Source organism: Gambusia affinis, linkage group LG09 (genome assembly GCF_019740435.1).
Source record: "Gambusia affinis linkage group LG09, SWU_Gaff_1.0, whole genome shotgun sequence".
NCBI lineage: Eukaryota > Metazoa > Chordata > Actinopteri > Cyprinodontiformes > Poeciliidae > Gambusia > Gambusia affinis.
This window is the reverse complement of record NC_057876.1, coordinates 8,136,924-8,157,753: the sequence shown is the minus strand read 5'-3', so window position 1 is coordinate 8,157,753 and position 20,830 is coordinate 8,136,924. Positions and strand designations below refer to the sequence as shown.

General features: G+C 38.9%; 1 protein-coding gene across 1 annotated transcript in view; it reads left to right on the top strand.

Moving 5' to 3' along the window:
• nlgn3a (neuroligin 3a) overlaps window positions 1-20,830 on the top strand; it is a 186,031-nt gene that overhangs the window by 124,519 nt on the left and 40,682 nt on the right. Inside the window, exon 7 of the mRNA XM_044127108.1 lies at window positions 2,511-2,696. Within this exon, the coding sequence (XP_043983043.1) occupies window positions 2,511-2,696 (186 nt within the window). The remainder of the gene's footprint in view (window positions 1-2,510; window positions 2,697-20,830) is intronic.

Below are 20,830 nucleotides of genomic sequence, written 5' to 3'. Positions count from 1 at the left end.
CCTAATCAGTCCAGGTTGACAACTGATTAAAATGATCAGTTTGTCTGATTTTACTCTTCAAAGGTGAATGTTTGTGAAAAATGAACGTTGTTCTTTTTATTCCATGAACTACTGACAACGTGTCTCAGAAATTCCAAGAAAAATGTAATATTGATTAGCAGAAAATGGGAAATGGTCAAAATAACAAAAAAGATGCAGCGCTTTCAGACCTCAAATAATGCAAAGAAAACTAATTCAGATTCATCTAGAAACAACAATACAAATGTTTTAACTCAGGAAGAGTTCAGAAATCAATATATATATATATATATATATATATATATATATATATATATATATATATATATATATATATATATATATAGATAGATAGATAGATAGATAGATAGATAGATAGATAGATAGATAGATAGATAGATAGATAGATAGATAGATAGATAGATAGATAGATAGATAGATAGATAGATAGATAGATAGATAGATAGATAGATAGATAGATAGATAGATAGATAGATAGATAGATAGATAGATAGAATTGTGTGTCTGCCTTTCATTAGAGTTGTAAAGAAAGACATGATGCGATGGGTAAATCAAAAACAGTCCAGTATTGCCTTCATGTGCCAGTGACATTACATGCTCCAGTCATCCATGCATTGGGCAGCTTGAGGGGATACTTTCAAATGTCATGAATCCCGCACCACCCGCCTTGTATGCTGCACATAACCTCCACTGCTTTATAGCTCACACAGCCACAAATCAGATGTTCTAGTAATGGTCCAATAATAACTTTACTTATTTGCAAGCCACACTAAAGAAAAAAAATTTAATAAAATAAAACAATCAACTCACCTCAGTGGAGGAGTTTAAGTATCTTTAGGTCTTGTTCACGAATGAGGAAGAAATGGAGGGAGAAACTGATAGGCAGATTGGTGCTGCGTCACCTGCAGTGATGTGCGCTCTGTATGTCTCAGGTCTGAATGTCTGAGTGTGGAAAAGAATAATATCATAGGGACTATGCTGTCTTGTTGCCAAAAGTTTTATCCATTCATCCCTTCGTTCACTTCTCATTGACTGATGAATCATCTAATTGATCCTTCATTTGGCCATTTGTAGTTTCCTTACAATAGAGTTTCTATTTTCTTATCTCTGTGTTTGGCAGATTCTATTTTTAAAGTCAAACTATGTTGATGTGAGACAGAGAAACGTGCATCGTTTTAACTTCAAAATGTATAAGAACACAGTTAATCGAACCATGTTTTGGTGGTAAAAGTAATTGTCTAAAGAATTAACCCAATCATGGGTTTCTCTGTGTCGTTTTCTGCTTTTGAGCATTCAGCTTTTATCAATTTTTGGAAGTTACAAACTCACTCAGATGTAATCAACGAGGGTAACGTTAGAAGAAAAATCTGTCATTGCTGTGCCCTTAACAAAAATATTTAGCTTTCTATTGCACACTTTTTGTTCATTGACAACTGAGAGCTGATATACAAAAACGCTTTTAGTAGATTAAGTACATCCCCAAAACAACTAATGGCCCTGAGGAGGGCTACTCTAATCTTTGTTTATCTTAAGTGAGCACTGACATCAGTGAAATCACACAGATTAAAACTTTTTTTTTTTTTATCAGTTTTGCATTGCTGTTAACTGTCTGCCTCCCCCAGTGGACTTCAAAACAGACTTCATTATAAGATGAAGGCACAGACCATGAAATAGGTGTTGGAAGCAACGCCACAATGCTGAGGGACCATCACTGGAGGCCTTTAAACGTCCTCCATCAGAACATTTATTGCTTGTGAAAGAGAATTGGGTGTTGGTTTCCTCACGTCTCTGAGCTGTCACCTCACATGCAGGCCCGGGGATTTGACGGACACTGAATCCACCATTGGGAGTTTAGGGATTGCCTGCCTTTGATCTTCTCCCACAACTCTCGATTACCCATCGTTCAGCAGGGCTTACGCCCTGGAGAGAGAGTGGTGTATGTTAACATGAGCTCTGATGTACCCAGGAGATGCACACTTTTCCAACTTAGACCTCACATGGCAGTTTGCTCTGGCATGCTGGGAAAATGTGCACAAATCTTGTGTGTTGTCACAGAAAACATGACAAGTGTTAGAGGGGTTTGAAATATGTCAGAGGAAAATAGGGAACATTATTAGAAATGTAAAAGTCACGTCGTTTTCACACAAAGTCAATAGGTTTTCCATAGCTGTTCAATGTTTCGTTTGAACTGGTCAATATTGCTGAGTGTACAGCAATCTATGATTTATGTTCACCTGGGAGGACATGCCATTGATTTTCCATAAGGTGCCGATGAGATGTGGGCACATGCACTCCTATTTTACCAACAGCCATATCATGTAATAAGTCATGATTGCACTGCAGCTGTCATCATGAGGCTTCCTATGACAACGAGGTTAAGCATTGCAGATAACCTAGAATTTTCTTTTCCTTCTCTTCTAAGCCAGTTGTTTTCTCTGCTGTTGATGGTTTTTCGTCTTTCCATGTTTCAGGCTTCCTCAGCACGGGCGATCAGGCTGCCAAAGGGAACTACGGGCTGCTGGACCAGATTCAGGCTTTAAGGTGGATCAGCGAGAACATCGGCTTCTTCGGAGGAGATTCCAACCGCATTACCGTGTTTGGATCTGGGATCGGAGCTTCCTGCGTCAGTCTGCTCACCCTCTCCCATCACTCTGAAGGTAGGAAATCATTAAGAAAAAAGCTGGCAACTATTTGGAAGAAGAAGAAGGATGCATGTGTATAAGTGCCACTCCAAAATAACCCCTTATTTAATCCCACATGTAAAGTTGAGCAAAATCTGCTGGATTTTTAATCTAGGTCTTCATACTAGACACAAACATGTTGGCTTTATGTCTTTTTCAAGACAGGGTAAAAAAGAATATGGCTTTATAAGGAGGGAGTAGCTATATTAGGGCTAAATGACGCACTCAGTCTCTCACTGTCCTCTTTCAAAAGAGCGTTGTTTATCTCTTGGCTACCTTAATGTTACCTCATAATGATTTACTGCTCATGTCGGCCATGACTTTATTTAATTCTTTATGCAGCTTTCGTGCTTGACGTGGACATCCAATAAACATCTCTCAAGCTCATGCTCTTCTAATGCATTGCTGAATTAAGATAGAGCTTTACTGCTAATACATAAGTAAGGTTCTGAAAGAACCACTTTGGCTTGTACAAATAATACCCGTGTGTTGGTGCTGAGCTCCATCTGTGGATATCAAGCTCCAGCTGTGTTCCTGCAGAGTCAACTTTATCGTCCTTAACCTGAAAACTGTTTTTCATGCATCAGACCTAAGGGCTGTGTGTTGTCATGGATTTAATTAATAGCTCTGCTTGTGTGTGCAACATGTAGATCAAATCATGTTCTGGAAATGTTTCAAATAAGAGAGCTTTCCATTTTGTCCTTCCTGCATAGCAAACATGCTGACATGAGGGAAACATTTTGCTTTTTAAAATGTGATTGAAAACGTTGCATAGTACGTTTTTTGAAATGCCTTGATATATCACGGAGTCTTACAAGGTTCCTTTAAAGAGCAAATAAGCCCACAGCATCACAAAACCTCCACCATAGCTACTTGCATTAGATGCTTTGCCATAATTTCACCTTTTGAGCCACACCAGACCCATCCGGACTGCCTTTTTTTTATCACCCTTCTCAGATTTAGTTTCATTCTTGTAAACAAATCCAGGTCAAGTCCCAGTAGAGCTGTATACACTCCTAGTGGTCATATATTTTATGACTTGACTGAAAATATTTTTTAGTATTATTCTGAAACTAATTTGCATGTAGGGAACATTTGCTAAAACGATACCAAGATGCTATTCGCTACAAATGTGAGCAGCAAGTAGCTGCACTAAACCATGAGATTATTTTAAAGCTTTTTACACAACTTTATCAGGAGTACCATTAGAGGGAAGGGTGTTTGTTTTTAGGTACAGCACATTCTTCAGGTTATCAAACTTACTGTAGGCAGGGACTGCTGTGCTGCAATTGAGCGTTTGAATCATGCAGGAACAATAACAGCACATGCCAACATACACTAATGCACGCCTTTTCATTCTCTTGTCACTCCAGTAAATTCTGCATGTTTGATTAGTTGACCATTGTGCATTTGAAGAAGGTCATGTGAGCTGAATCTCTTCTGGACCCGTGACAATGCCAATGTTCGCAATCTGTTTATGTGTTCCCCAATTTGCAGCAAAGTGTTACTAATTGCCTTGATTTCCTCCAATGAATGATGACTGCTTTAGGATTAAATTTTTATCATAGATGCCTATTTTTATATGCACTCTATAACGCCACGCTTCACGTAGCATGTTATTATACTGCTAGTGAAACCATCTCTTCTGCCTTCCAGTAAATTGGATATTACCGGGTCTGTTTTTTCCCCCTGAATGGAAATGTATGCCCCACTGATGGGGTGAAAAAGAAAGGAGCAAGCAAAAACTTGAAGGGATCCTGGGAAATTGAAACAGGAAGCCTTCTATCACAGCAGGACTCTTGCTGCGAATGTTACCAATGGCAATCAGATTTCACACAGACTCTCTAGGAGCACAGATTGTTGTAATTATAGAAAGTTTAGGACTGGAGTGGGCTGCAGGATGTGACAGGAAATCCGAGTGGAGAAGTGTCTTTTTGCACCTGCTTTCAAAGCAGTCAGTGTGGCGAAAGCTGGTGGGATGCTCTTGTTGCCAAGTCAATGCAATAAGCAGAGAGGAAACAAAAAGGTTTTAATCTTCAAAGCTGTGAAAACTGATGTAAAACTTGTTACATTGCATTTTAAAAGTGTTCATAAACTGCAACGTAACTTTAACTCTTTTCTTTTCCACTTTTTGTCATACAGCCATAGAAGTCCAAGTAAGTCAACATTCTCACAGAGTAGTGCCTAATTATCTAGCGAAACTAAAAATATACAGGGTTAAAAAGTTTTTCTGCAAGTAAAAGTATGACAAGTAAATTTGCAGAATTGAGACTACAGGTTGTTTGGTAGTGTGTCCAGCTGTACACATCTAGAGACTGAAATTTTGCCAATTGTTCTTTGGAGAATTTGCAAATGCTCATTCTGAGTAAATGTTCATAATGTGAACATCGATCTTTAGATTTTGCAACATTTTCTCAATTACTGATCTAGACAAATCCAATCAAGGCTAAGATCTAGACCGTCCTGGTCAAATGGCTGCTTTATTTCACTGAAACTATTCTAAAAGGACTAGTAAATTCTTGCCACACTTTTGTGATTTGTGTTAGTAAAAACATTTGAAAGCAATGAATTGTTTTTAGGGTAAGACTATGAATACTTTAGCAAGGCACAGTATATTAAATTTCTGAAATATGAACCAGTCTTTTAAGCTTTTTTTTTTTTTCATTTGAATAAAAATTCTTGAAACATGACTGTAAGCAGATTATTAAATCTCTTGCTTCCTTATTCCCATTTGCCCAAAAAACATAATCTTATCCTGTGTCCCTTGAAATCATAGGTGTGATTTTATATTGAATGTGTTGTATTTGGACTCCTATGAGAAATAAGGTAACATTGGATAAGATTAACTTGAGGAAATACACAACACTCACACAAGCTTTGTTTTTTTCTTTCTTAGCTTCTTCTCAGATCCAGGAAATTGAAATCCAAATAAAAGAAACCAGAAAAAGCAAACCAACGGCGATGCACTGTTCCCAAGTTCCCTTGGTGTGTTGGTGTCTTTAATGACAGCGGTTCTACTCATACTGTTTTCTCCCTGTGAACATTCTGCATAGACTTTCAATATAACAGGCACTTGTTTATGCTTATCGGTGGCGTAGATCCTCCGTACTCCTCCTGAATGTTATTTAATAAGCTGAATCTTCTTATATCATCCCAGTTCTGCGGCTTCTTTCTCTGATTACCTGCTCCTCCGGCCTGGCCTTGGTGCCCAGCCTAACGTGGGCTTGTCGAGAGTTCCAGTCATAAGATGCATCCGTCACATAGCCTCTCCCCTCTGGCTTATTGATGGACCTGGATTACCTCTCATGTAGACAAAAAAAAAATTTTAATTAATTTTTAAAATTTTTTTATCTCAGACTCCAGTCCAGACTGAATCCAACATCTAATCTTCCCTCTACTGGACTCATCTGTCTCCCCTGTCTCTGCAAAACAGTAAAACAATGCAGCGTCTCCAGCGGTCTCTCTCCATTTCTCCCGCTACAGGCTTCTGGTCCCCAGTCCGCAGCATGTGTGGTGTGTTGCTATTAATAAGATGGCTTCCTGGTCCGCTATGTGCCCATCTAGCTGCACATCTGTGACTGAAGAAGCGAAATGGTCATTAAAGGCACAGTCTCTCTTGGCAGTAGAGTGTTTCTGACCATATTATTAAATGTAGCTCAACAATTGTTGTCCCAGGGAGGGAGGAATCTCCATCTAAATCTTCTCTTCCTTCGGCTTCAAAAAGAAAAACAGCAAAGGAATTTTCGAAGCAAGGACATTAGTCAGTCCCACATATTATCTATCTGGCATCGCAAAGGCACTAATTGAACATGCAGACTTCTCTTTTTCCCTATCTCGTAATAATCATTATGATTTAAACAGTGAGATGGCATCTCCGTGCATGACAGGAATACCAAATAGCCAGTGATGTATTTGCACACGTCTTTAGGCGCATATTAAAGTCCACGCTCTTTTTTTTTTTTTTTTTTTTTGCTCATTTGGAATAAAAAGCAAACGTATCACATCCTTGCATGTTTTTATCAGCATGTGCATTCAATCTTTGCATGTCTGGGTGGAAACAGCTCTGTTCACAGATCACATGTGAGAGGCTAGTTGCAAAGGCGCTGAAGGTCATTTGGTTTCTTTTTTTCCCCTCCCTCTCTCTTCCTGTAAGCAATCAGGATAAAAGCTCTGCTTCTAAGGAAGTGCTCTCCTTTTAATGGAATGCCTTGGACATTAAAGACAGCTAGTGTGGAGGATCCCTCATGCCAATGTCAGCTTTCATTTTTATTAAGACTTCTGGGTTATTGAGGACCATAAATACAGATGTTAAATGCTTTGGTTTTATTGCAGTACTGCAAGAAATGCAGAGACTTTTGATAATGCGGGAAATCCCTCTTGCAACATGCAAGCCACCTTGATCCAGGAGTGTTGCATGAGTGCTCTGTTTTAGTAAAAAATTTGTGAATCTAATTAAGAAAAAGAACCGCACATTAGATGATAAGGTGATATAATCTTTTATGACATCCAGAAGTTGATGTTCAGAGAGAGCTTCCACTTAAATCTTGATTATGAACTTCATTCATGGCTGCTGCTCATTTCCAGTTGATTTTCTGACAAGGATTTGTGAATCATGCAGTTTCACAGAGGATGGGATTGGAAAGTCCTTATAATTAATGTTTTACTCCCTTGTTCCTGATTGAGCGAGATACTGTGGCTTCTGTTAGAGTGATGTTACTCTGATGTAATAATGGAAAAGAGAAACAGGCTCCCATGACCTTTAAGAGAAAGTATTTTGAAGTATGTAGGCTGGTGAGTCATCTCAATCCAAAATGGCCAGAACAGAAAATACCCCTCCACCTCATGCTTTGCATTCCCCCAACAAAATGAATATATTTGTGGAAATGATGCACAATAGCTAAATCAAACTACCATCTCTAGTTAATCTAACTCAATGTGTGCAATATTTTTGCATATTTATTTTTTTTTAATCTGAGGGAAGTGTTTAAGGAACAAATTTCTGTGTGAAGTCATGTCAAGCATTGGTGGTTTCGGTGCACTTATCGGTGGAAATGTGCTTTTTCAGGCAGGTATTCAATTCAAATATCTGTCAGCAACATTTCTGAGACCCCTATTTAATCTGCCCCTGTCAATCTGTTGTGGCTGTAGCTGCTGGGGGATTTAACCCTTCCATAGCCCTGTGTGTCTGACCTCTACATTTTTTTTTCATGTACAGTATGTACACTTTTAAAGTACATGTGGAATTAGGGGAGGGCTTGATCCATTACAGGTATTGAACCCACTGACAATCTTTTATATGACTCAAATATCAAAGAACAAGATCATTTTCAGTACAAATCCGTAACCTTCTAGCTTGAAGACAAATCTTTTGTATTTGTCGCACAGATATTTCTAATTCATCAATAAATGTATTTTATTCTACATTTGTCATAATGTTTAAAGGTAAAGAAAAAAGCCCCTCTGTCAGTGCACAGTCTAGAGTTGCAAAGTGAGTATGTTAAACATGCGTATGGATGAGCAAATATTAGAAAATGATTGGGTGGGTGAACTACCCACACTCTTGTTTTAGCAGTCTGTAAAAGTATGTACATTTCCATGCACTCATGGTTGGATCTCCTCTTATATGAATTACTGAATTGATATGCCTTAATATTACTGCCATGTTACATCTGTGACCTTTGAACCTTTGAAAATAATATCTGTTGTTTTCTCTCTGGAATCAGTTTCAATGGTTAACTTCTCTTTGGGAAAGTCTAAAAGCATACCCTCCCTATAGTCCCTCTTGCCATTGTTCACCATGGATAGGTGCTATCAACGTCATCTATAGTAGGTGTCATGTTTGTTTCTGCAAGCTCAGGGTTCCATTTCTTATCAGGCTCAGGTAACAAATAAAACCACATTGGCTGAGTTGGGAAACGAATTTGAATCAGCAAGAAAGATTGTCGCATAACCTCATCCTTTGGATGTCATTCATAGCCAATGCAACTGTCATTGTTGTGCAAATTCCCCCTGCTTGAGAGAAACCAGGGACAATTGTCAAAGTTGAATAGACCTCATTTCTCAGATGTCAGTGGCATTCAGTGCCTCGGCACTGTAAAGTTACCTGCATGTTTGGCCCAATAGAATGCCTCCATCTCTAGGCTTGATTTGGCTGTTTGCTGAAGGGTGTCTGTGCATCTCAGGGTGTGAAAAGGGTCTATATGAAGTGAGAGAATGGGGGCACGCCTTGTCAGGTGCCGTATTCTTCCACAGCGATTGACAAGAGCGATAATTAAACCACGGGGATGCCAACTCTGTGAAGCAAGAATGGTTGTATTTCTTTATGCTGACTACTCTGCTTTGTTGTCCGCTACATACGATGGCAATTCATTGCGTGGAAAAGCATGCTGTTTTTAACAAGTGACCTATGCTGTGTCGTCCAGTTCCTCTTTGAACAACAGTGAATTTGACAATGGTATAACACAAATTTGCCTTACAAAAATGGCAGATTGAACTTGAAACATGTTGCAAATGCCCTATTCATGCAAAAATGTTATTTGCATTGCATTTTTTAAATATCCATGGTGGTACGGATCTTGTTATATTAAAGAGAAGCATTTTTTGAGGCCCTGTTGTCTGTTTGGGGTTAACACTAAGTAATACCCAATTGGATTGTCCATCAGATGGAGGCAGCTTTACCTGTCCCCTGGCAGAAGAGAGCAGAGGAATGAAGAATTGATAAATGGTCCAAAAAGAGTAAAGGCAGTTTATTCAGGTACTTCAGGCATCAGTCTGTTTCAGCTTACAGCAGGTAGCTGAACCAATAAAGCATGAAGTTATAGGTGTTAAAGAGACAAGCAATGGGTCACAGAAAGAGGCAGAGGATAATTGAGTACTTTAGTAAATCCATGCTTCCATCAACCAAGGTAACAGCATACAGCCAGACTTCCCTGCTCCAGTAGCTTGACCGCCATGTGGCACACTGTCTAAGCAATATCCTCCAAGACAATAGAATGAGGACAATCTGGTGACGCACTGCTGAGATTGCTTTTGAAATCTAATCACTTCTGATGAACGAGGTGACTACAGAAAATGTCATCTGCAATCCCCCCAAGAAGATTTTGACAAATCATTAGTTCAGGTAGATGCAGTCCATGATTCTTGATAAATCGTTGTCCAGACTGCATTGATAGCATTGCTGGCAGACAGAGGCAGTTGTGAGTGGCAGTAGCTGCAGCTGCCGGCTGTGCCTTGATGCTCTATGATCCTGTTAGACTTTAGATCAATTAAACCGATAGCAGCATCGCATTGTACTCAGACCATCTTGTCTGTTTCCTGTCTTGATTGGTCTAATGACTAGATGGAAGTTCCTGTCTGGTTGTCTATCACCTTCCCTGTCTCACCTGTATTGAGTGATCTCTGAAGCATTTTCTTGAGCTCCTCTCTTCCCTGATTCTCATAGCAGTTTCTTTCTTTTTCCAGTACCCAGCCCTCCCCCACATCGCTCCTTCGTCTTCTCACCATGTCTCCCTATCTCAGCCTTAGTCTTTCTCTGGCACCAGTGTAAAGCATCCATTATAAAGCGATGCATGGGTGTCTGTGTGAGTGGGAGAGAGGGACTTGGCACTCCTCCTGCCCCACCTGCAGAGGAAGCACTGACAGCTGAGCACTGGGGGCTCATCCCCAACACCACCACCCCCTCCTCCTTCGCCCATCCCCACTTCTCTCTGACCTCCCTCCTTCTCTCACACCTTTTTCCATCGCTTCCCTTCTCTCCAAACCTCCCCTTATTCCCTATTGTTGTGTACACATTGACCCAATTTCTGCCAACATGTTATGTTCCCTAACACCATTTTCACATCATCAAATGTTCATTTCATGTCCATTTTTTTCCTTTTGTACTGTCTTTTCAAGGTTCTTTTTCCATCATCAATGCTTTTATAAATGCACTTCTCTTCCTTGCACCCACAATTGTCTGCCTTCCCCCATTAGGGATTCCACACCAGACAACGAGGGTGACTAGATGTGTCATTAGATAGTCTGTTGTTTCCATGTTTGTCTGCCTGATGAACTATGGTGTAATTAGCTGAACTTTCTCCTTTAGTGTTGACCATGAATACTCTGTTTGCTTGTTGTTGTTGACAACTCACCCCTGCAGTTAGTTAGGTCAGTCCTCCTGTGCCCATACATCTGTTTATCTGGGCCCAGTGAAAAGCATTCAATGTCTCTGCATGAATAACAGATGGATTGTGTGGAACCGCTCTGATGTCACGCCATGGATGGGAACACCATAACAGTTCTTCCCACATTTCGAAGGATCTTTCACGACAGAAAGAATCGCAGGTAATTCATAAGTAGGAGTATCTTGATCACCATTTTTTGGCCATCTATACTGATCCAAATTATTTAAGAATAGGCATTTGTCACTGCAACATGTGTCTACTGTCCACTTTTGCAAGCAAAGCTGTGAAACCACGCAGTGCTTTCCAGTATTACATAATTTGCATTAGTATTTTGATATGTGGCATTATCTTGCACTCTCTTAATGTTCAGGACTTCATAGTTAATGATTTTCATGACAACAACAGATGTCTTGTCTGCAGGTTCTCCAGGACAGCTTCATTATGCATGTTCAACTCTGGGTTAATTCGACGTGGAACTCGCTGCAACAATGTTTTAACAACATGCCATCTGAAATGCACGTATCTTAATAATTATTTTTAAATATGTTCCTGTCTTAACACACATGCTTTTTTTCCAATACACTCACATCTTGTGTTTGCCATTGACGTATTTGTGCCAGTCAGTGTGTTGTGCCACTCGGGGATATGTCCTCACTGGTTTTATAAGTAACTAAAGTTTTGGCCATTATATTTTCCATTAAAGCTCAAGTTAGCTTAAATGGAAACAAAGGCTAAAGAAAAACTTGCGCTTCTCTTTTGTAAACTTAGCGTTTTTCTTTGGACCTCATAAATTTTAATCACTAGTGTTTCACCTTCTCTCTGTTTGTTAGGATAGTTTCTTCAGTAACAACGAGGTTCGAAAGTAGAACATAACAACATGACATCCATGTGTTTAACCCTTTAGAGCAGGAAATGTCTGACACACATTGCATGCAAAATAGTATTTATGGACAACAACACTATGAAGATTAATATATTTTTGACAATAGGAAGGATGGCTTTCAAAGAAAACTCTTTATTTTTGCTGTGTCATATAAAAAAAATAAAAACAGTCTGAGTAATTTGCTTAGAGGCAGAACTCAAGGGTTTTCCTTGCAGAGAACCTATTGCAGTGCAACATAGATACTGGCAGTCAGGTACCCCATCTGGATACTTATAACTTTCTGCCATGTTTGTACATGTTAATATCACCTGTTATGTGCTGTCACAATACACAGTCTGCTAAGCAACGTATTCATTTCTGGTGAAAACAAATACATTATCTGTAAAATTTGAAAAGTCTGGCTGCAAAAAAGTCTCTATTGAGAAGACCTCTGTTAAACAAACTGAAAAAACAAAAACCTCAATTGTATGTGCCAGAACTGTGCAACCTGAATACAACACTAAATCTTTAGATCTCAAGCCCACAAGGCTCGAATAGATTTTTAGCTTAGAGAGGTAACATGAGCCATAGATCCCTTTCAGAGTTAAAAGAAGGTAACTCACTGAATCGAATGAAATTGTTAGGGACTGAAATAGCCAAAGTGTGTTCTTTTTCCCCCTTTCAACTTAAAGATAGAGTCAAACACTTCCTTTTGAATCTATAGTACTTCAGATTTGCTCAGGTTCAAACTGAGAACTGGCTGACTGCCGACTTAACAGTGAAAACAAATCACAGCTAAAGTGAAATAAACCTTCTTTCGTTGCATTTTAAAGGTCAGCAACAATTATGGTTTATGCTGTACAGAAAGCTTGCTTGCAACATGTCGGATGACAGTATTACTTCTGATCGAATATTTTGACTTAGTATTTTCAGTAAGTACTAAATTAGAAACCTAGCACCACAAAGTTAGGTGGTTCTTGCATACTGTTCACTCCAGGAGGAAGCTGTATTCTGAAGACTGCAAATTATCAAAATTATACAAACATCAAAAATACTGCATACACTGTAAAAATCTACCAAATATTTTAGCACATGGTAAAAAATAAAAGTATCATAGACAACCTTTAAATATGCATTTATTCATAAAACAATTACTTAAAGGAGTTTATAACTACTAATTTCTAAAATTGCTGTCACACTGCTTCTTGCAATTGAAGGCATGTACACAGTAGTGTGGCAGAGGTACAGCAACTGTGTGATAGCAATAAGGTTTCTGTTGCATTTCGTTGTGCAGCAGAGCCCATGTTTGATCCTTCTTTGTAGAGACGCCAAAGCTAACATTATTCTGTAAGTATCACTACTGATGAATGTTTGCCCCTCCTTTGCTATTGCTTGGTTGTACCTGTCATCATAAGAGTGGCTTTGTGTGCAAAGTATAAACCAAAAAGGTGAAGATTTTCACAGTGTTTTGACAGTGAAAGTTGTTGCTTTCTTGGGTTAGGGCACCAAGAAAGCAACAACATGGTGTTTTTTTTAAGTGTAAAGTTTTCAGTGATGTTCTACATTCTTTAGTTGTTTTAAACAGTGGAGAGCAGAAACAATCATTCCCAAGTTTTATCTCAACGTCGGTTTTTAAGTGTTTACAATGTTCCAAAGAAATATTTAGAAGTTCTTTGATTCCAATTTGTAACGTGACTTGAACACATCAAGCTGAAGTTTTATACATTTTTCCTGGTGTATGTTTTTTGTGACATGGAAAATAAATCCCACCTGGCACATTAGTCCTAAAGATAAATGCTGAAGACGCTAAAACCTAAAACAAATGATCTAGACTGGAAAACCAAAGACTTCCTTGCACTGTTGGAGTGTTCACAGTCTTTCCCAGAGCAGTGTATTTCTGTTGAGACACGATGTTACTTACTCTTGGCTAGTGTATGTTATTTTTCTTTCTGTGAAACCAACTTTCACATCCTAAAACAACAGGAAAGCCATTCACAGCTTTTTAGTTAATTCTCCAGCAGTGTGAGAAGGATAAATAATGCGTTTTTTGCAGCTTTGTATGTACTGTGTGATATCTGTGTATGTCTGCATCTCTGCCCACAAGCAAATGCCCACAAAAGCAGCCAACGGGTTCAGAATCAGAGCCAACAATTTAGAGGCTGAACTCAAAGCTACAATTTCTTGCCTAGAAAGGAAAAAAACAACTCGTCAGGCTTTTCTTAAAGCCCTTGTGTGAAGAACAAGGCCAAGGTCAGAGGAGTTCTGACAGCATCAAGTCTGAACTGGCTTAATTCATATTTCTATCAACACAACAAATTAATTGTCTGTATGATTTCAGGTGTACAAAGCTTACAGGGAGCCTTATCATAATATGTTGCTGTATCATTGTGTCCTTTATTCAAAAGCATTTACATAATAAAATTTTTGAGACAAGCTTTGTGTATCATCACCATATCTAATCTTGGAAATGTCCCTTCCATGCCTCCATCCATACTTGCCGGGTCATGGGGGCGTTGGTGCCTATCTCCAGTGTTTATTGGGAAAAAGGCAAGGTACACCCTGAGCTAATCACCAGTCTATTGCAGGGAAATGTTTCAAACAACACACAAATATTTCCACGCTACACTTTTTGAATCATCCCTGCCTGTGTTACAAACAGATGGTCCCCACCCTGTGAGCATATCCAGCACAAAATCTACCACCAAGAAGTACATCTGAACGGCACAGGTGTTCGTGTGTAAAAGTGGGTTCAAGCGCCTTTACGAAAGATCACTTTTCATGCTGGAAATGTTACGTTGTTCCCGATTATATACATATACATAAATGTAGATTAAATGTTTAACATTGGCTTTAAATTTTGACTTTATGTTTCTGATTGAATTTTATTCAATTAACTTGGTTTTCATGTGTCATATAATATAAAATTCACATGATCTTCAATAGTGCATCAGTATTGGTCCTTTGAAAAAGAATAGTTGAATTGTATACTAATTCAAGTGAAAAAAAGAGAATACCAATAATGAGTTGTTTCAGTCTGCTTTATTTCAGTCGACTTTAGACAGCTATCGATTCCTATATGCAAGTAATTGGCTTACTTACTCTGTTTTAAAAGAGATCGACTTCAGTTTTCAGTCAGATCATTACAAAGGAGAATAAAATATTAGCAGTAAATTTGTTATTGAGGCTAATAAGATTTTTGTGTGAAAAGTCAACAAACAATGCAAACAAAAGGACGAAAAACAAAACTCACAATGAGATTCTGGAAGAGTTAATTTGAACAAGTTTGTCTTTCTAACTTGAAAAATAACACTTTTGCACCAAACGGCTACATAGATTACCCTACGCTGTGTTAAGCTGTGTTTGTTTTGTTTTTTTTCCACATTCGACTTAACAAACAGCCATAATTCCTATAAGGCATGTGCTTCTAATTTAGTACTTTGTTGCTGTGAGTTTGAAGGTTATCATCCCTTGAGTGAAACTTAGCAACATCAAAATCGAATGGAAGATGGGTAGAAGTCAATACATGATGATCCGGAGAGAAAACCTCTTAGGAGCTGCAAAAGACTTGAGTTGGCTACCATGGTATGATTTATATGAAAGCATGTTTATGTGTTAGAATGATCCATTCAAAGTAAAGAGCCAGATCGAATAGAGAATTTGTAGCTAAAGGTTAATATTCACAGATGCTCCTCATCCAATCTGGCTGAGCTTGAGCTATGACTCACCAAAGCATTTGCACAAATTTCAGACTGTGGTTGTGAAAACATGGTAGAGACATATCACAAAAGACTGCTAGCTGCAGCAAAGGCTGATTCTACAGAGTGCTGAATGAAAATGGATGTAAACATTCATGTGGATATTACCAAGCACACAATGTCCCTCCATATATCTATAGTTTGGTTAAGATATGGTCCTCTATGTTCATGACTGTGCATTGCTTTTACAGACTATTGATCACTCCTATATTGCCACAAGTTGGTGTGTCAGAATTGTATCACCAAAACCTCCCAAATATCAGCGAGTACTGTAGTGTCGGACGAAAGCATGCAAAAACAAATAAAAAATGTGTGAAAGGAAACACAACAGGTGAGGTCTTATTTTCACCTACAATGATTCCCCTACAGACTTGGTGAAACAAATTGCAGGTGAAATCTGGTGAAAATGTCCCAGTAGAGCGCTTAACATTCTCTACATTGGTTTTGATGTAGTCCCACATCTTAGACAATATTTAACGTAAAGCAGCAGGCTTCTACTTAGTTGCTGTTGCTCCTGAAGGTAACGCAGGTTGTTCGCAAAAAAAAAAAAAACAAAGCATGTTTTTGACAGACTTGCTAAAAGAAACTCTTTCAGTTACATTCTGCTTACTTTGAAAATAGACATTGCTCTTTAAGCAGTGTCTGTTGTTTAAGTGAAGGCTACTGGGAGTGCATGCGTCTTCTGCAGCTTTATGGATGCTGACAAACCCATATGGCACGTCACTAATTCTGATTAATCCGCACCACTGCGATCAAGCCGCATCACCATTCTCTGCACTTACACTGCAGAAAAAAGTGAAATGTAAGAACGCCACACTTCACAAAATACCATCACGGTGATCTGTTTATTGTCCATTATAAAAACAAATTATTGCTTCTGCCATCTTCCAGTGAAGAAAACCTAACAAAGAGTATTTACCTTCCAAACACAGAGCAGCACACAACTCATATAAAATTGTCTGTGCTCACCCAGTGAGCTATTCTTAGGGTTCCCCTTGGAGCCACTATCTAATTGGAGCCTCGGTTGTCCTATCAGTGGAGCTATCCTCTGCATAGACATTTGACGCGGGATGTGAGTAACTGAGATTTGCTGTGTGGGTGTCTGTGCCCGTTCTCCAGCATGTCCCGGGACTCCTGCTCATCAGTGAGGGCTTCATTAGCCGAGGATGGGAGGTAGCTTCAGAGACAGAACAGCTGTTTAGCTAACCACTTGCTTTGTTAGCCAGCCTTCTCCGTATGCTTAACTGCCTAAAACTGTCCCCTTGCTGCTAATAGAATGCTCATTAGAAGAGAAGAGGGAGACTGTGAAACAGCGCCACTGTGCCACAGCCCGAGCGTCTCCGACTCCTCCTCTCCCTCTGGTCTCCATTAAAGAGCTGTACAGAATAAGCTTTCCTTCTAGTTCAGCAATTTGTCCAGCCCTTTTCACCCCATGATCCCGACCCAAAGGAAACGACTAGGCTTGTACTCCTAACCCTCTAGAGACACTCACCTTCATCATATCGAAAAATCCCACAGGACGGGCAGGTATTACTTTTTTTGTCCTCCACATTCCTCCAAAAGTGGAATGAAGCTAAAATATTCAAACAGCGTAAAATGTGGTGTTGTAATTTGTTTCCAACCCAAAGAACAAGTCTACTTTTCGATGTAAAAACTGATGAAGCTGGCAGGGAGGACTGAAAGCTGGGACATCAGAGATGGCGCTGCGAATATCTGACGCCACTCTCTGAAACAGCCACAGATCAGAGCCAAAAACTCTGCACACCCGTCACAGCCAACACATCCCCGACGGTGAAAGGATGGCCCGTGTTTGATTAAAATTCAAACAGGAGAACGTGTTACCATGGAAGTACTTCACTGAATGAACACAGATGAGACACAGGCGCGAGCACTGTCCATGCACAAATGTCGGTAAACAATCTGCATAGCTTCACAGTGGAAGTCGGAAATAAATCTGTGAACATTTTTGAGTTCTTCAAAATGTTTGTGTCAAGTAAAAGGAATCCCATCGCACGCCCCTGCACACTCACGTTTACGCGGGAATATTTTCACGTTTGAGTAAAGGTTCCTTTAAGATAAATATAACACAACGACCTACGGGTCTTGTGTAGAAAAAAGGACAAGGAGCATGGCCAGAGGAACAAAATGGAAACCAGACATAGAAACGGAATGACCCAGCAATGAAAAGAAAAAAAATACCATCTTAAATACTTGGCCAAGGTTGTAAGGGACAGGAGAACCAGATAAACTAATCAGGGAACATTTAGTACACTGCAGGGAAACTGAATAGGAAGACAAATTAACACAGTAAGGAGAAGAAGCCTTGCAATAATCCAAGAACACAAGAATAACCTAAGAAACTTAACCCAAGGCAATGAATAAATATAGCAACATACCTAAGCAACAATAACAAATATAGAGAAATTAAAAGAATTTGACTCAAACTACAGAACTTAAAAAACACAAGAGAGGATCAAAACACCAACTCAATAAAAATGCATCATAAATAGATGATGCAAGGATCCTGGCATCACCTATTTGTTTTTAGGCTATATTTAATGTGAAAACATTAATTCCTAATTCTACCGGTGGATTAGAATATCTGCATCACTTATTGGTTTACAAATGAAATTGTGACCTTTTTTTTTTCACCTTCTTGCCTCTTTCTTTTGTTAAGAGTTTAAGTGTGCTGTGATAAAGCATTTTTGCAATTTCTCGCTGACATTTTTGTTCCAGTTGGATTCATGGCAGAAAGTCATATTTAAACTGTGAAGTGAAGATAACTGCAACCTGATGTGAAAAGAGCAAATTGGAAAGAGCTCTCACTGCTGCTTTTAATGGCAGTGTTTGCACCGGCAATAATTAGGCTCTACTTGCTTTTTGAACAACAAAATGAGAACGAGCAGAGAAATGGTGCAAATGATGTGGAAAAATTTGGAGCTAGCACCACACGCTCTGCAATTTTAGAAAAACTTGGGTATTTTTAAAGGAACATTATCGATGCATTTCAATGCTTTCTTATGCAGTAGACTACAAACAGTCAAGCAGTACATTTCTCCTCGCTGTGAAGTGACAAATTGAAACCTCATATTGAAAGTATGTAAGAAAACTGTGTTTGAAACGTTTCTGTCAGGTACAAATTGTTGTGTTAAATTAAAGATGTAAGTTACTGAACAATAACAACATGTTACATTGAGAGAGTATGGGGAAAAACATTTCAAAAACAGCATATGTCTTTGCTCTAGTCAAAACCTCGCCAAAATAAACTTTGTGTAAGACTAAAATGTACTACTTAGTAATCCTTGAGTCCCTTGCAGAGTTATCTAGCAGCAAGAACATCTTATGTATGATCTTCTTGTTTTTTAACATCCTTTTAATGGGATTTTGAACCACTCCTCTGCCTGACGTAGCTTCAGTCCATTGATTTGTTTACAGACACCTCCATTAAGTTACTGCCACTATGTTTCCATAAGACTGGTCTAGACTTATGGAAACGCTGTAACACTTGGGATCAATTCGTCTACATTTTGGACAAGGATGTCAAGTATGAACTCATGTGTTTAAAGGATTTTTTTTTGGTTGTTTTTCTCAAGCACTTCTTTGTAAATCTAAGACATTTCTTCACACAAGAAATGTCCTTGTGTGAAGAAACAAGAAAACAAGGACATTTCTAAAGGACTGAACAAACAGTTACTAAAGGACTGTTTGTTCAGTACTATAATAATTGCACATACATGTTGTGAACTTTGATGTGAAATCAGGAAGTTACTAATTACTAGTTTTATTTTCAAATGTTTTATAACAGTTGCCAGATATGATCTCTTGTGATGGAGCGATTTTAGATGTACAGAAACTGATCATATTAAGATCACATTTTCCTCCATCGCAAAACACTCAAGACAGACAACCATACATTCACACAACCACAACCTTTGATTTTAACGCAGTTAGCTGAAAGTCTCTATGTTCATTTGGTCACTTTTTCTGCACTTGTTTGTTTTTCTTGGTGTTGGTTGGTTGGGGTTTCGTTTTGAGTAATAGTTCCTGTTTTGCTTTGGTATCTGGCTCTTCTTTTGCATTTTTCACAAACCCTAATGTTCTCTTTGTGGTGTTGTCACCTTTGCCCTCTCTGAGATTTATTCTCAGTCAGGTGTATTTTCAGATTTGCTTGCTGTGTTCATGTTAACTGTAATGGTGTTGTGCCAGTCCTCCTCTTGCTGTTCTTCATCCGTGTTTCCTCCCTGTTTGTAGTTCAGTAATTTCCCCCTTTTAGATCATCCTTCTTGCCTCCTGTCTCTTTTTGGTTCCAACACTGCAGCAATAACAACTTACATTTCTGTATCATTCAAGAAATTGGGGACAATGTTAAACAACAAAGAAAGAAATCTTAATAAAAAATGTGGATTATTAAAAAATTATTTGGCCAGAAATCATTAAATAACCTCTAAAATATAAGGCAATGAGTATAGTACTCAAGGAAGCTCCTTGAGAGGACTATCAGTATGAGCAAATAACAAATTACAGTTTATAATAGTCTTTGAAATGAAGATGTTTTAACTGTCATTGTCCCATTTTAAGCCGAAGTATCCCGGCATAGGAAACCGCATTTGATTTTAAGACCTGCTGGAACATTTTTAGTGTTACTTGTTTGGTTTCAACTGACAAAAAGCATAATTTTTTAGTGTTAATGTTAGCGACAAATCTTTTATGTAGAATTCTACATGAGCAACAACAACATGGCTGCAGATGCTTCCTGAATGTCCAAGGATGAAAGATGTGTTGAGCAATGTGACTTCAGATGTTAAATTTGTATTTGGTGGACACAGAGCAAGTGAAGCATGGCAGCATGTGGCATAACTGATAGAGTGCCCCAGTCAGGGTTGCTCCCACACACAAAACCGTTGCACCACTGAATAAAATCAATACTTCTCACACATGCGTGTGTGTGTCTGCACAAACATAGGAATATTCATTCTGAGCACACAGTATGGCAGGCCCAAGCCCATGGGATTGACTGGCATTAAAGGTTGTCCTGGGTAAACACCCTCCAACCACCTTCCATGCTTAACTAACCTCTGTGTCTTCATGCATGCATGACACACACAAACACATACTCTCTGTGTATAAGCCCACATATTCTCCTTCTCCAGGGTATTTCATGTAGCCAAAGCTACAGACCTACTAGCACAAGCTGCAAAGGGAGCATCAGCGACAACAAAATATAAAGAATGAAATCAAAGCGCAGCAGTTGGACTGGACACAAAAGGACACAAAATTGGAAACCGTGCACCTTCTTGCATAATCAAGAAATTGTTTCTTCCTTTTGTTTCA